The sequence below is a fragment of the Pomacea canaliculata genome, linkage group LG11, assembly GCF_003073045.1.
Source record: "Pomacea canaliculata isolate SZHN2017 linkage group LG11, ASM307304v1, whole genome shotgun sequence".
NCBI classification, from domain to species: Eukaryota; Metazoa; Mollusca; class Gastropoda; order Architaenioglossa; family Ampullariidae; genus Pomacea; species Pomacea canaliculata.
In genome coordinates this window covers 347,163-364,257 of record NC_037600.1, presented here as the reverse complement: position 1 = coordinate 364,257, position 17,095 = coordinate 347,163, and the positions used below count along the sequence as shown (strand labels likewise).

General features: G+C 42.2%; 1 protein-coding gene and 1 long non-coding RNA gene across 4 annotated transcripts in view; one reads left to right on the top strand and one right to left on the bottom strand.

The window, feature by feature from the left end:
- The first annotated feature begins 116 nt into the window (after positions 1–116).
- The window catches only part of LOC112574655, a 53,911-nt gene continuing 36,932 nt past the window's right edge, over positions 117–17,095 (top strand). Inside the window, exons 1-13 of the mRNA XM_025255855.1 lie at positions 117–316; positions 1,231–1,438; positions 2,391–2,420; positions 6,193–6,285; positions 6,488–6,663; positions 7,050–7,163; positions 7,547–7,738; positions 8,089–8,164; positions 8,393–8,584; positions 8,829–9,004; positions 9,618–9,731; positions 11,153–11,344; positions 11,654–11,743. Coding sequence (XP_025111640.1) covers positions 257–316; positions 1,231–1,438; positions 2,391–2,420; positions 6,193–6,285; positions 6,488–6,663; positions 7,050–7,163; positions 7,547–7,738; positions 8,089–8,164; positions 8,393–8,584; positions 8,829–9,004; positions 9,618–9,731; positions 11,153–11,344; positions 11,654–11,743 — 1,713 coding nt within the window. The 5' untranslated portion in view covers positions 117–256. The remainder of the gene's footprint in view (positions 317–1,230; positions 1,439–2,390; positions 2,421–6,192; positions 6,286–6,487; positions 6,664–7,049; positions 7,164–7,546; positions 7,739–8,088; positions 8,165–8,392; positions 8,585–8,828; positions 9,005–9,617; positions 9,732–11,152; positions 11,345–11,653; positions 11,744–17,095) is intronic.
- On the bottom strand, positions 10,132–15,502 carry LOC112574660. Of its 3 annotated transcripts, none has more exons than XR_003101476.1 (3): positions 14,473–15,502; positions 11,109–11,218; positions 10,132–10,624 (listed from the first exon to the last, which is right to left on the bottom strand). It is a non-coding gene; the product is annotated as an uncharacterized LOC112574660 (long non-coding RNA). The 3 variants fall into 3 exon arrangements; XR_003101475.1 differs by having other exon boundaries at positions 10,132–10,305; XR_003101474.1 differs by having other exon boundaries at positions 10,132–11,218.

Genomic DNA, 17,095 nt, shown 5'->3' with positions numbered 1-17,095 from the left:
AATCTTAACAGTTTATTAAATGATATAAATTTTTAATTTGAATCATTCAAAGATTTTTTGTTTTTTTACCCCGTGGTTACACTTTGACTTTTAAAAAAATATATGCGTAACTTCCGTCACGCACCTGATCTTTGTTGTCCTTAGCTACAAGGGAGAAAATACAAGTGAGAGTTATATCTTTTCCCCTGGTTGTTTCCAAACACAAATCAAAATAAATTCAAACGGTGTCAAGTATATCCGCTGTCGCAGCGGCAAGATGTCTTCGCAAGATGCAAAGCTGTACCTCTCTGAACGAGAGGTACCGAGGCTGTTTGAGGTAAGACGTACTTTAATTAAAACTTTCTCAACGAAGAGGGATAAAATAAAGTCTTCGATCGTTGACATTATGTAACTTGCGTGGTACGCTGCACGTGCTTGAAAGGATGCTGTCGAAAAAAAGGCAGTAGCAGTATGTGGAAATTCCATGTTAATGCTGTGAAAGAGATGGCAGTAACAGTAATGTGGACATGCCGTCACACTATATAGCTATAATGCTGCACAAAAAAGGCAGTACTGTTGAAACTTATTTAGTATGTAGACATTCTATATTAATGCGATTCTCAAACTGCACACTACTTTAATCGTATAAGCCAATAGCAATTAATTGTTTATAAATGTGTGTGAATACTGTTAAGCTATAATTAGTGTCTAATTAATAATAATGTACACACATTTGAAACTATTCATCATTGTGCAGTATGTACAAATAGTTAAATGCATCAGTTAAGTCACTAATTCTTTTAAGTTTGAAAATGGATATTACTGATTGATTGCTGTAGTTGAGATTTTTTGCAATTTCTTAAAACTGATGATACTTTATATCGTATTTTTGTGTCCCTTGCTGGGTCACCATGGCAAATCGACCCAGTTCTAGTTTCAAATCCTGTCTTAATAACAAGTTTTCAGAAGCAGGGTATACACTTGAGCAACACAGCTGAACCACAGGATATCAGAATTCATTATATTAATTAATTTTTCATTGACTTTTCTTCATATGCTTTGGCAATATAATGGATATAAAAATGAATTGTGATTTTCTTTTCAGTCTTCTAGCATTTAATGACAGATTACAACTGCATCTTATGAAAGGTCTGCTATTAATTCTGAATATTAGTATTTTTATGCATTTTTGGTCATTAAGCTTTTTGAAATAGCTTAAATTTTTGTCATTTGTCAACATTATCTTGACAGTGTCTCATGACCGGCCTAATGTTTCATCGGCCATCTGACCACATCCAGTATCTTATTGAATGTCTGGAAAAAGTGAAGCAAAGTGGGCAGGAAAAGCTACGATGGAACATCTTTGTTGAGATGCAACAGAGCAAAGTACCGCTTCCTCCGATATCTCCAAGCAATGGACACCGCCCCATTTCAAGAGAGCTGCCTTCAAGCCCTAAAGGTGATAATTTCATATAAGAGTTAGTTCTGAGCCCTTCTTATCTCATAGATTTTTTCCTCTAACCCACATGATTATGCTGTCTAAGGAGATTATTAATTTTTTTATTCGTTTGCTTTGTTAGTTTGTTCTGCAATCTTTTTATCATTTCTTGACTACTTGAAATTTTTCTGCGATTGGAATATACAGGTTATTTTATCTATAAATTTATCTATACATTAAATGGTAATGATTAAATCTGATGCGCAGTTTGTCTGAACCAGGGTATTTTTGGAGCTGGATGCTCAGATTCGAAGGTAAAAGGAGATCTTTTATGTGTCTCATCAAGTGGTCTTCACAGTTGGATTTGCCATTCATGGAGAGTTTTTCTCCTTAGTTGATGTGTTAGCACCTCCTATAATTTTTAGATTTTAGTCTCTTGCTTCATGAAATGTGGAATATTTGTAAGAAAAAAAAAAAAAAAAAAGCTAAGACAAATCCCAAATGGCCTTCTTTCCTGGTAAATGCTTTGAGTCAGAAGAAAATTCCTATTAAACAACCCCCAAGAGCCTCTTTTTTTACCTTTATGAACTTCTGTTTGTTCTTTCCACAAACCTCTGTGGTCTAAGCATATATCTCTTCATTTTGCCACTGTGTTAGTTTTCTTTTCACATTATGTGCTGGTTTGTTTCCTTGAGCACAGTTTTCTGATTGGGTTTTGTACGTACCTTGCTGAACAAGTTTTTATTGTAACAATCTGCTGCATTATACTTTTGTTTTATATATATATTTATAAAACTGCCAAAAAGGTGAAAAGGAAGTTTAGTTGGGAGTGTGTTTATGGGCATGGCATGCATACACATGCATGAGTTGTGCTTGGTTTGTCTGTGTTGAGAAGTGAGAATATGCATTTTTATCTGATTTTTCAAACTGTTTAACTTATTTTCTTTTCTGGTACAAATGGTTATGAATACAGAATCTTCAGAATCTACAAAATTCAAAAAGGGTAAGAACAAAAAATTTCCTTTTTTTGTTTTTTTGTATATATTTTTATTTGTGATTTCAATGCTTTCATTGTAATTAATACATTTATAACTGTAATACATTTCATTGAAACAAAAATTCATATCTTACAAAGATTTAGCAAAATATTTATCATTGAATATACATCAATATTTATTTAGGTATAACAGATTTCAGTATACAATTGTAAGGATTGGTATGATTGAATTAAAAACACAGAGCATCTGTGGAAAGTTTTGCTGGTTTCACTTTTTATCTGTCAGGAAATTGAAATTATTTTGGCACATTGCCATTGTGGAGATTCTATCTATCTATTCCTCTTCGTGCATCAGGTTGCACATAAGGCCTCAACCAGAGTCCGCCACCGATGTCGATCGGCTGAAACCCGCTCTAGGTGACCCCATGTCCAGACCTTTCCTTTCATCTCCCTTTCCGCTGTTCTTCTCCAAGTTTCCTTTGGGCGGCCTCGTTTTCTTCGGCCGTCTGGAGTCCATCGTAGGGCGACTGTGGAGAGGTCTGCTGTCTGCTGGCGGAGCACATGTCCAATCCATCGCCAACGCCTTCGTTGAACCTGCGTGGTGATGGACTCGGTTTTAGTTCTTCGGTGGAGTTCTTCGTTGGTGATGGTGTTTGGCCAAAAGATGTTAAGTATGCGCCTGAGGCATCTGTTTTGGAAGACGTCAAGCTTGTTACTGATGGTTTTGGTCATCTTCCAGGATTCTGATCTGTAAAGGAGGGTGCTGATCACATTTGACTTGAAGATTCTCAGTTTGATCTTCTGGCTGATGTTTTTTGCCGTCCATGTGCTCCTGAGTGAGGCGAAGGCCTGGCTGGCTTTCGCCAGTCGGGCTCGAATCTCCACCTCCGCATCCCTGGTGTTTGACATTTTGGACCCAAGATAGGTGAAACTGTCAACTTCCTCAATCTCTTCTCCATTTAGTTTGATGCCGTCTTGGACTCTGGCGTTCACTCTCATACTTTTCGTTTTCTTTGTGCCGACCTTCAAGCCAAGGTTTCCAGCTGTTTCTGAGAAGGCCTTTGTTTTTTCCTGCATGTCTTGGTGGCGGTGTGACAGCAGGGCAATGTCATCAGCAAAGTCCAAGTCTTCCAGCGTTGTTGTTGCTGTCATAGTCATGGTCCATCTGATCCCTCTCCTCTCACTGTCGGTGGAAGTCTTCATGATCCAGTCCATGGCCAGGATGAAGAGGAACGGCGATAGAATGCAGCCCTGCTTCACCCCGGTACTGACGTTAAAGGGGTCTGTGAGCTCCGTGTCACAGACAACCTGGGATTTGAAATCGCTGTACAGCATTGCAATGACCTGAACAAGTTTTGCAGGGACTCCGTAATGCCTCAGGATCTTCCATAAAGACTCGCGGTGGATGCTGTCAAAAGCCTTCTCCAGGTCGATGAAATTGATGTACAGCGGTGTGTTCCATTCGTTGCTCTGCTCCAGAATCTGTCGCAGAATGAAGATGTGTTCGGAGCAGGATCGCCCAGGACGAAATCCTGCTTGCTGTGGTCGGAGGTCTTTCTCAAGAGTTGCCGTCAGTCTTGACAAAACAATCTTGCTGAAGACCTTGCTGGTGAGGGAAAGAAGTGTTATGCCCCTCCAATTATTGCAGTCTCCAAGATCTCCTTTCTTGGGTAACTTGAAGATGAGCCCTGTCTTCCAAGCAACAGGGAGCTGCCCTGATTCCCAAACTTGCTTGAAGATTTCAGTCAGCTTGGGAGCTGTCACATTCACGTCTGCTTTCAACATCTCTGCTGTTATTCCATCTGCCCCTGGTGCTTTGCCGCTCTTCATTGTCTTGACTGCTGCTGTCACTTCTTCCAGGCTTGGTGGGTCTGTGCAGATGTCAAGGTCTATAGCTGCTGGCTGGATGTCTGCAAGCTGAGGGGGATCTGGTCTGTTCAGAACTGACTCAAAATGCTCCCTCCATCGCTGTAGTTTTCCTGCCTCTCTCTCGACGACATTACCGTTCACGTCTTTCACTGGCACATCACTGTTCTTAAACCCGTTGTTTGGCTGTTTGTTTATCTTGTACAGTGTCTTCAGGTCAATTTTTCTTGCTGCATTTTCTGCTTCATCTGCCAGTTTCTCTATGTGGTCTCTTTTGTCGGTTCTTGCCATCCTCTTTACCTCTTTGTTTAGTTTTGCATATCTTTGTCTGTGTTGTTCCTTCAGGCGTTCAGATCTGGTGCTGTTGATTCTTTGTTTGGCTGACTTTCTCTCTTCTATCTTCTTCCATGTCTCTTCACTGATCCACTGTTCTTTCTTTTTCCGTTGGAAGCCCAGTATTTTCTCTCCTGATTCCTGTAAGACTCGATTGAAGTCGTCTAAGGTCATCTCTTGTTGGTCTCCTAGTGCCTGGAACCTGTTCTTTACTTCCATAGCAAAGGCCCTTTCGGTGGCTGGATTTTTCAGTTTGCCGGAGTCCACTCTCTGCTGACGTGCCTGTTTTCCTCGTGATCGACGTAGCTTCAGGGAAACTGTGGCTATCACAAGAGTGTGGTCACTGGCAATGTCTGCTCCTCTGTAGGCTCTAACATCTTGAAGTGAGCTCCTCCATTTTCGGTTGATGATGACATGGTCTATCTGGTTCTTTGTGCTCCCATCTGGTGATGTCCATGTTGCCTTGTGGATGTCTTTGTGTGGGAAGAGTGTGCCACCAATCAGTAGGTTGTTTTCTTCACAAAAGTCTGCCAGTCTCTCTCCGTTGTCATTGATGGTTCCGATTCCATGTTTGCCCATGACATGCTCCCTGCAGGTGTTGTCACTTCCCACCTTGGCATTGAGATCGCCGATGATGAGCAACATGTCATGGGCTGGAACGCTCTCTGAGGCTGCTTGGAGCTGATCGTAAAAAGCATCCTTGTCTTCTGCCTCAGAGTCATTTGTTGGTGCATAGCAAGCTAGCACTGTCAGCTTGGTGTACTTTGAATGGAATCTTGCTCTCAAAAGCCTGGGTCCATAAGGCTTCCATTCCAGCAGTGCCTTTTCCGTTTTCTTGTTGAGGAGTAGAGCTACTCCTTCAGAGTGCTGAGCGTCTGATCTTCCTGAGAACAAGATGGTATGTCCTGACACTAGTCTCCTCTTTCCCGTGCCGGTCCATCTGACCTCACTGACTCCCAGGATGTCCAAGTTGTAGTTGTCAAACTCCTTGACTAGTTGGAGCATCCTGCCAGTCTGGTACAAGGTCTGGACGTTCCAGCACCCCACCCTCAACTTTTGCCTCGGCTTCAGTAAATCCACTGTCGGGGCGCCAGCTCCCTTTCGGGTTTGGCTGTCGTCCGTCATTAGTCCAGTCACCTGGTGTGCTTCATTACCTTCGCCATCTGTGACAAGTTCTCTGGTTTTAGTTTCTGTAACATACTTTTTTTACATGGTGGGGTTGTTAGCCCTACCACAACCTAATTTACCTCTAGGTGAGGTGTCCACCTTAGTCGCCTCTTACGACATGCCTGGCTGGATGGCAGGGACCCTATTCTTACAATGCTTGCTAGGCAAGCATACCCCGGGGTCCCACAGGGATTGTGGAGATTAGTGTAATAGTTATCAGTCATTCAGAAAGTGAGTTTGAAAATTTAAGGCCAGCATCCTTTTCTTAATGACTCACTAACTTTATTTTCTGTCATTACCTTTAGCTGTCAGTATTAAAAGGGAAATAGATAATTTTAATATTTCTAGTACCATTGTGATATTTGCATGATAAAAATAAGTGCTAACTTTGTCAGTAATAAATGTTCTTCAGATGATCAACCAAGGACACCTGTTCATGCTACTTCCCCCCTGCCTCCTATCAAGGACAAGATCATTCCTGATGTACCCATAATATTTCTCATGGGTAAGAGAATTTACTTCTTTTTAGACTTAGCAATCAGGCAATTTTCATCATGTGCGGATCTTCCCTGCAATTACCTTATTAGAATGTCAGGAACAAATAGTTCTGTACTTATACCTGTAATGTTTACAACTTATCAATTAAACATCTGGTAAGAAGCAAACAGTAGTTAAAGTATTTATGTATACCTGATTACTGTTTATAGGTGGTCCTGGCAGTGGAAAATCTACCCAAGCTAACCTCCTTATTCAGAAATACCCAGGATGGCAAACTATCTCCATGGGTGAGCTGCTTCAGGCTCAGGCATCAAACGAGAGCTCTGGCAACGCCAAATGGAAAATGGTCAATGATCTCATGTCCAAAGGAGAAATGGCACCAGAGGTCTGTGCCTGTGCAATATTTGTGAAAGTTATGTATGTCATTCAAGATGTTTTTAAGAGAGCCCTTTATGGTGAATATACTCTATGGATTGCATTCTTGGCGGGATATGTCTGCACCTTTCATAGCCCAGATAAGCATATCTACCACTTCCCACCACCACTGCCCCCCTCTTTGGTCTGATCTCAATAACCCGGATGAAAAATCCCATTACATTTGTCTTTAAACATTACAGTTGTCATCTGTGTTTTGGATAGGGTCAAAGATTTGATTTTCTCTGAACGAAAAAAAAGTAGGCTTACTGTTATGTGTAGACTGGTACAGTATTAAGCTTTCCCATGTTGTTATGTGTAGACTGGTATTAAGCCAGCAGATGTTATTGTGACCAGGATGTTGTGGGAACACTGCTGGTTCAGGCTATCAAAGACCATTCCCAAGCAAAAGGCATCATCATCCAGGGTTACCCAAGAGACTTGGAGCAGGCCAAAGAATATGACAGACTGGTAAGGCTAGAATGCTGACATGAATTTGTAAACCTGGGCCATTCTAAACTTGTACAGTACTAGACGAACAATTTTATACTTTAGTACCATCATAAACTCTTCCCATACACTTCTGAGAGCTGTGTGATAGACTAAAGTCATGATTTGTCCTGTCTCTTGCATAGCACTAAGTTGAAAATGAAAATTAATAGTTTTTATTTGCCCGAATGATACAATAATCATAAAAGTACACTATATAAATATATATAATTGTAAGTTAATTTGACTGTGTTGCCATTACACAATCACTCTAAACAACCCGAAGATGTGTACATACTGTTATTTAAGTGTGGTAGGATTACATGATCTTACCAAAATCCCCTAAGGTGTGTGCATGTGTTTAGGTGGGTCGAGTGGATGCTGTATTTTTGCTTGACTGTGAAGAGGAGACCCTATCCAAGCAGCTGCTGAAGCGAGCTTCCTCCAATCGTTGCATTGACAATAATGTCAACACAGTGGCCAAGCGCATTCAGTCCTTTAAAGAGAAAACTCTTCCTGCACTGAAACATTACGATGACAAGGGGAAACTATTTATAGTAAGTTATTACCCTTTTGCTGTTCACAGTTTAATGGTTAAATTTCCCTCTTGAATATTAACACTATACAAATGGCTAGGCTAATTCCTACTGCATAAAGTCACATCAAATATTCAGTCACCTTAGACAACTCTTTATATTTCATCCACTTTTGTGTTAGTGTCATGTATTTTGGAGAAATATTTGCAAGAACTTTAAAAAAGAGTTGCTGCTCTTAATTTCTCCCTATTTTCTATCTCTTGCTCACCATCTTTTTTATGAAGCTGATTTCATAGTTCATTTCCAAGTTGCACTGTGCTCAGCACAGCAGATGTTCCAGATAATCTGAAAATGCCTTGATGATGCTGCAGGTGGAGGGGGAGAATGACATGGAAGAGATTGCACAGGATCTTGCCGTCCTCTTTGAAAAGGTTACTGGACTGAAAGGTACAACTGTGGGTTTACTTCAAGCAGGATGAGTGGTGGTGGTTGGTGGTGGTTAAGTATATATTCATTTTACCAGTAATTCTCTCTCACTTAATTGTTTACAGATCTTAACAAATTATTTCTTGCTTATTTCTTTGCTGGTAACACAGCTTGACCCACGTACATATATATGCTTTAAAGTTTCAAAATTGTGCCTTGAGACTGATGAAAGAAATCTTGTTTTCTAAGCCATGACAAAACCGCATCAGCAGAAGAAGACTCCACAAGGTGGTAGATCATCACCACCAGCAGCACCATCAGCACCTCCACCAGAAGTTGATGTGCAAGGTCTTCCAGCTCACTTGCTGCCACCTGAAATTAAGATCAAAGATGAAGGTCGAAGGGCAGGCCTTCCAAAGGCACCCGTCATCTTTTTTGCAGGTAGGCCAGAATCAAACTGTGTACAAGTTGACAAATCTCATGTATAAAATACATACCCACATTAGTATCCAAATGTGTGTTTTAGCCTTTAGCAACTTGACAAGAAATGCTTCTTTTATGTTTCAACATCTTTTAATTTACTTTGTGCAAAAGGGAGTGCTCTAGGCCATATATGTTAGCTCACATGTATCCTATGATGTCCATAAATGTTACAAGCCAGTCAGCAACTACCATTTGTCACCAGGAGGCCCAGGAAGTGGTAAGGGCACTCAGTGCAAAAAGGTCACAAAGCACTACCCAGGGGCCATGTATATCTCAGTGGGTGAAATCCTTCGGGATCAAATCGCCAGACATGGTAATGTGGATGAGAAGTGGTCAATGATATCAGACTTGCTTAGGAAAGGGGACCTTGCACCAGAGGTGAGTCATATATCGTGCTTTATGCAAAGAATGCTATTGAAGTGTTTTTAATTTAGAGATTGTTAAACCTCTCTGGTATGCATTATTCTCCCTTATTGTTATTATCGTTCATGGATTTTTGTCAGACACCTGATTTAAGGTGTTGGTTTCCAATGAATCTTTTCTTGTTCATGTTATATTGCAAATAGCTCAATGATCTTGTTTTAGAATTTGTAACAGAAGTGCTTTGCTCCTACTAAATTCACGATATAAATATAAAGTACTTTTGCAGGTAAAAGGGATACCAAGTTTTGTAAGGATTCGAGATACGAATATAAAGATAATTTTGAAGCTGTGAGAAAAGGCAGCATGTGGTTAAAACATAGCTCCTATGATTCATGGCTTTACAGCATCTGAGTTCACAAACCCTCCAAATCTCTCAGTTATTGCATAGAACCAGCATTATCAGCTGTTTGATAAAATCCTCTAGCCTCATCTGGAAAAGATAATTTACTGCACTTAATAATTAGTGTGAATTGTTGAATAGACTGTTTTGCTTTCTAAAAGGAGGAGACTGTAAATGTATTTAATAACTTGTGTCTAGTGTTGCATAGCCTGTTTTGATTGCTGTCAGGAGGAGACTGTGGACCTTCTCATTGAGGCCATGCAGGCTCAGCCTGAGGCTCATTTCTACCTCATTGAGGGATTTCCCAGAAACCTGCAGCAGCTGGAAGACTTCAATGCCAAAGTAAGTGACAGCCAGATTTTATTAAATAACAAATTCTTCTGGGACTCTCATGATTGATATTTAACCTGATATTCACCTTGTAGAAGTGTCTGAACTACTTCTTGTAGTTAAGGAAGACATTGTGGGAATTTGTAAACTTAGAGTAGAAGTTCATGGATTTAAGGCTTGTATGGGCCTTTGACTGGGAAAAATCTCAGCCCATCCAGCAGACATGTACTTGATTTAACTGGCAAGATAAAACAGTGCTGAAAAGAGTGGGTTGGATTTGTTGGCAAGATACTGAGCCCTACCCACTATGAGCCACTTACTGCAGCAGCTCAGCTATCAGACCCTTTTCTTTTCATCTTTCTGCCTTGACAATTAATACAACTCATTTTACACATCACAGTATCCACAAGAATATAGTTATTAACAAATTTTATTCACAGTAAAAAAAGATGAAAAACCAATCAAAGATGTCTGTCACAAAAACACTGCAACTGAAGGATGTCAAGTCATGTCAAGGTGGTTGTGTCTTCATAGGCTCACAGTTCAACACAGAGCCATTCATAGGCTCTCAGCTTCAGATATGTATCTAAAAACAAAAAAGCCTTTATAGGCTCACAACTCAAAGCATGTATCTGAGAATTAGCTCCTCCAAATAAGATACAGATTCTGGCAAATTAACTAGTCATCATGCAATCTTTGGTCAATACCTGCTGATTCTATAGCTCTCAGTGTTAAACACTACACACCCCAGGTGCAATGTGTTAAGGCAACTACGACATAGGAAGCGATATTCTTTGTTAAAGTCAAACATGGTGCAAAAGTATTTTTCTAATGACTGGACAGAGTTCGATGCAAAATATTGTTTCCCCAGATCTGGTTGAATATCTCACTTCCATTTTTGAGACCTGCAGAAAGAAGTGAGAAACACAGACCTGAGAGCCCATATTTATGATGCAAGGGTAAGCGGTTGTTGGCCAGGGAAAAGTGGAGAAATCAAGGACAAGTGTCTTGTTTCTTTAGCTACAAAGTGACGCCCAGACTCCATAGACATTGCATTACCCCTGGGACCATAGTTATGAAGTTGTAACAAAGATTGTCTGGGGTAATGCAACACAGCACAATATCCACAGGGTCTGGACATCTGCTGTAACTTGTTTTACCCCTGGCAACAACTTACCCTTGCTTCTTGAATATGGTCCCAGGTGTGTACATGATTCCATTTATGTTGTCAAGGCTTAAGCCTGTGGAAGAGTTGGGACTGTATGTTATATAATTAGGCCTATTCGTAAGAGTCTTAACATCATGAGTTTATCCTTTCTGTGCATATTTGGGAAAATAGCTAAATGAAAAATAAAAGAAGTAGAATATTTGCATCTGACGACCCTTGACCTTTAAAGCCATGCATGTGAAGTTGCACTTTCTCTTGTGTGCAGATTGGCGGGATGGCCTTCACCTTTCTCCTGGACTGTGAGGAGTATGTTCTGCACCAGCGCCTCAGCCTGCGAGGCAAGGAGAGTGAACGCATCGATGACAATCTAGTGGCAATAGGCAAAAAACTCACTTTTTTTAAAAACAACACCATGCCCATTTTAAAAGCAATAGATGACCAAGGAAAACTTGTCTGGGTATGTACGTGGATTCACGTGTGTGCACACTATTACATTCATAAATGATGAATGACAACATTATGCCATATAAATCTTTCCTTTTTATCATCTGCCTCAAATGACTTCTTGCCTAACTTGTGCATGTGTTTTTTTACCTCAAGTCATGCTCTCCTATACTAACTTTTAATTGTGTATTTACCTCAAGAAATTCTAAACTGACTTTTGTGTCCTGACCTCAGTTCATGCTCTTCTAGACTGACATTTGATTGTCTTGATCTTTGACCTATGTAGTTCCTACTATAATCTGTCTCATTGTGTATTCCTCAGATTAATGGTGACAGAGACTCTGAGGAGATTTTCTTTGACATCAGCCGATCTTTGGATTTTGCCATCTATAGCAAGCTACCATCTCATGGGGTAAGAAGGTCATCTTATAAAAAATCATGTACATTTCTAGTAGTTTTGCAGATTTGTAGTTCATTGGTTAAGGGTATTGTTTAGGGAAGTTAAATTCTTTTCATATAATTGGAGGAAAAATTTGCTACCTTCGAACATGGAGACCTACAAATCTTAAACAAAGACAACCATAATTCACAAACTGAATTTCTTTAACTTTAAAAATATTTCTTTAACTGTTAAATGTGTACTCTGCATGAAGTATTTTTTTTATTTTCTTCTTGTAAATCTGAGCGAAAGAAAGTTGCCAAATGAAGAGCTATGGTGAGAATGCTCAGGTACTAGTCACTAAGAAATATTTTCCTTCATGCTTGTTCACTTTTTTGTGATATAAATCTATGTCAGAATGATCATAGTCATCTCTATCACAGCAATGGGATGACTTATGTTCTCCTTCTTTTAAATATAAGAAAATTTGTGATATATTTTGCTACAGGGAGGCAATTCACGCCAAAGGAATCCCTAAATGGATAAAAAAAAATTCCTTTAATAATTTGTTTTTATTGAGGATGATGGTTTATAACATCAGAAAAATTTCAGAACTTGTCCAAAATTGTAAAGATATAATAAAACGTGCAAACACAGACCTTTGAACAATGAGGACTGACATTTTGAATAAATGAGGGTTTATATCAGACAGGTAAACAAATTCTTGTGTTGAAAGGACAGCCAGTAGTTAACTGCTGCTTGTGCATGATGTCATTCTCACACATACACACTGGTAAATATTGTTTTCTTAAAATAACCACTTACCCTTATGACACAGCTGTGTAATGTTCTAGGGTTTTGTACACTCTGTCCTGTACTGTTTATAAGCATGCAGCCTGCTGGTGTTATTGTGCTGTAAATCTTGTAAGCTTGTTCACCATCCTTGTTTGTGCTTCTTTTTCCATAAGGGACCAACTTTAAGGTCTCGTTTAGGGCTCATAATTACACTAATAGGCCAATTAACCCTAAACCAATTTCAATCGTGTAATATTCAGTTCAGAATGTAGCTTATTTCCTGCTCTGCATGTGAATGAATTATTTAAAAAAAAGTGCAATATATGCAATGGGTATAGTTGAGAAAATTTGTGAACCCCATACAAGAACTGTGGCTATTTTGATGCCAAGAACAAGACCTTGCTACAGAAGTAGAACCTAGTCTGAAGGCTGATTTTCCAGCAACAACCTCAGAATCAAGTGTTTACAGTGTACTATATTAAAGCCGAATGCCATAGGTCTGCCAATTTTGGCCATAGTTCTCGGCCACTAAACAAGAATGTTTGTGGCTGGTATTTTATGCTATGGTTGCTTGGGGCAACAATTGCTGTTAACTGCCAGCTTCTTACAAATGTCATAGGTCATGTTTACAATTAGCCATATGGCTTAGGACATTCCTTTTCTCCTCAGTGTTTCAAGATAAAATACTTGCAGAGTTTTATAATAAGTTGCTACCATCTGATAGATGGTATTCACTCGCTGACCTTGTGAGTGTATTTGTACACCTAAGTCTAATCCTCACTCTAAAATGGCCCTCTTTCCATCAACCGCTCTTGAAGAAACATCAGATGCTTATCTCATGCTGGCAAGTTGCCCACATACCTAACGGCATCTAACAGCATCCTGATGGACCATTTCTCCTAGAAGGTAAGGTACACTGACGGTGTCCCACCCACCCATCTGGATCTGCAAGGACGAACTGGTGCACTGAAGCATTGCCCTAAAAGAGATAACTATCTTAATTATAGCACAGCTTCCACTAATTATTGCACAAGCAGGCTCAGTGTCAGTGAGCACCTCTCCAGGTCATTAAGCTGTGGGAGGTGGAGAACATGTCACAAAATCAAAGGTCAGCAACGATCTGCACTATTTTTTGCTGGAGATCGGGGACGATGAGAATGTAGTGTGACAGTTGTGGGGCTCTCTGTCAATAATGTAATGTTGACTGCTGGTAAGGTCACCAGAACTTTTTGAGCCAATAGGGGGACATGATCGAGCCGGGAGGAGAAGGGGGAACTAGAGTAGCGTAGACTACATAAGTCTGAAAAGGGGGACATCATGCTGACTGCATATAGCTTTTGCAGTCGTGCCGTGGTCAACATGGAGAAAGACTCACAGTTCGATGCTGTGCTCGGTCGCTTCGTGCCGGTCCACACGGTCACATGCTGCGGTGACAAGGTGCGGACGATGCTTCAGGGTTAGAGTATAGTGACTGCAGGTGGAGTGGGATCGTGAAGTGGAGACGAAAACTGAGAGATGAGGGTAGAGTGATTACAGCTTGAGAGGGGCTGGCGTGAGGTGGACGTCGTGAAGTGACTACAGTGTGTGTGGGACAGGGGGAGATGATCGACTGAAGTAGGGGGGAGAATTAGAAAGCATGGCTAGAAGAACTGGAATGGGATAATGGTGACAAAAACAGCTGGCAATGGGTTGCGAAGACGCAGACGAATGGTGTCGTTTAATATTAAAATGGGTTAAACACAGGAGTGAAGGCAATCAGGACCGACGATTGCTGAATGTCGTCGAAAGGAAGTCGCGATCGACATTGTTATCCGGGTCACTGGCGAAGCAGCCGTATGACGGTCACGTGATGTGATCGGGTCGATATTTGACCCTGGCTACCATCGTGCCTTTATAGTCCTCGACACCGCCACCCCTTTCACCCCTCCCACCACCCGGTGCCAGCCTTCCCCCCACAAGACACATACCCGCTATTAGGAGTGAAGGCTGCTCAGTCTCAGCCGCACGCGTGTCGCCTTCTCTCGCATCACGCCGTCCGCCACGCCAAGGACGCTGCGGCGAAAGCTAGCGGTACAGCACTGCATCCCTCCAACATCCTCGGCTGTCTGAGGAGAGAAGAAACGTGGGGATGATGGTAGTAGCGAGGGAAGCATTTGTAGGGGGTGGGGGTGATAACATCTCATTGATCCCCTCTTGCATTTTCACCGCATTCTCCTCGATCCTCTCCCATCCCCACCACTACATTTGCATGTGTCCTAACGGCAACCGCCGCCTCCAATCGTCTCTCGTCTGTCCGTCTCTCTTTCTCTCTCATACACACGGGCGCACGCACGCGCTTGCCTGCACACACACACACTCAAAAGAGGGAAGAAGATGGAGGTGGCCATAGCGTTGAGCTGACAGCGGAGTCGTGGCCACTGTGTGCACGTGCGCGCTCTCAAGGCCGGCGAACACGCGCGTGCCGTGCGAGGATAACTTGTGCACTGCAGGGTCTCAACAGTCGCATCTCTTTCACTCGGCTAACTGCACAGCATCTCCTGGCGTTGCCGTCCCTGACAGACGTCTGACCACTTGGTGCTGGTAGCTGTCCGCTTGGCAACTTTTCCTTCGACCGCCTGCCTTGTTCCACACTTTCAAAAATATTTCAAAGGTAAACTGAACTGAGAAGCTTCAGTAGGTTTTTTTTTTATTGTTGTTGCTTGTTTCAACCGCTGGCAAATAGCGAAGTAAAGGAGAAGAGATTCGCAAAACACAATATAAAAAAAGAAGAATACCCTCGGCTGTGTGTTTTCCGCGTCTGACAGTGCCGGTGAATAGGAGGCGCAGCAAAGCTGACGAAAAGAGAGAGAAACAAGTATTTGTGTCTCTGACTTCAGGCCGGAGTTCGGCGCGTGCCTGATCCCGGCTCCCCAACCTGATTCGCTCCACTGGAGGCCGCCACATCCATTCCCCCCCTCCTGCCGGATCAAAGAACGTTGAGAAGAAACCTCCGCTTGAGGAAACGGTGACGTGTGTGGGTCCTTCAGGAGGTCGCTGACCTGTTGCTATATATCAGCCATCCAGCCGCTGACAAGATGCTGTCCAGATTAAGGGATTGTGTGTGCTGCGTCAACGCTAAGGCCATGGTATGTTGTCCTTTTTCTCTTCTCGCATTTTTCATTTGCTTTATTATCTCCTGTCAGGTTGTGAAGGTGTCCGACCGGGAACGTTATGCGGCATGACTGTCTCATGCAGACTAGCGTACGGACTAGCCATAAGGTCTTGCATCATGCTTGCCTGCAATTTATGCAGTAGGTGTACATTATGATCAGCAGCAACACTAGACTGCTTGGCATGCGTTAGCACTGAGTTTGTGCAGCTGGGTGCACTGCCTGCAGACCCTTGGTGCACATTGTGACACCCACTTGCTGAACCCTGTATAGTCTCTAGGGTAGCTCTAGGGTAGGTGTGGCGGCTATATCTGTCTCGCAAGCCCCACCCGTTTCCGGCGATGCGCCCACAAACCTTGACCAGACGTGGCCGACCTTGACAGTGTCCCCGCCCCCTACATCTTTCGACGTTGTCTTGGCAACGAACAGAAAGAAGCTGAAACTGGACCGCCACGCCACAAGAAGACTACAATAGCTGTTCAATATTTTTAATATTATTATTAAGCAGAGTGGCTTCCTTTATACAATTATTGTCATTTTACATCCAAATCATGTGTCCTTCCCACCTTCCAAACAGAATTATTCCTAACAGGGCATCATCCTAACTGTAGACAAGTGAAGACACCATTAATTGTTTAGACAAAGTGTTTGCGACCTGTGAAGCGAACTTGTCACACCCTCTGTCTCTGTTATGCTGGCTACGGTTCGATTCCAGCTGTTGTTTGCATTTCTTGAGTAAACGTTCCTCAAACACATCTCGTAAGCTGTGAATCTGTCAACCCATCTCATCAAGACATTATGAGGCTTCACTTTGCTGAGTGGGTTTCGGTGTGCTTGCATTATGCTGGATACATGAACTGTAAGACCGTCTCTTCAACACCTTCAGCATTTTGCTGAGTGGGTTTCGGTGTGCTTGCATTATGCTGGGTACATTATCTGTGAACCCGTCTAATCAAGACCTTTATGCTGGGTACATTAAGCGACCGTGTCTCAGTCAGCTTGTCTCAATTAGCCTTTTGTCGTCTGTCTGGATGATGTCAGCTTTATTTCCTTTTCTACTCTTTATCAGCTGTTTAGCCGACCACTACCACACATCTGTTCTTAGATGTACTCATCGGGGCGGGCGGTGGTAAAAAACTGGTAAATGTCGCGATAAAAGGAGGAGGCTGCTGGTGGATGCACAGCAGTACCCGTAACAAAGTGCAGTGACCGGCGAGAAGTTGCAGAGTTTGTACCCGCGGTTGCCTGCGGCACGGCAGGAGCTTGATGAGGAGGCCGCATGCACACACCATCACTGCCAGGGACCGCACGCGCCGCCTACTGCACGTGAACTTATGATGCGGACATGCGCACAACGTACTTCCGCCTTTCTCCTCGACAGCAAGCGGTCACGTGACTATGTAATTGCCCCCATCATACCTACGTATTATGCACAGCTACT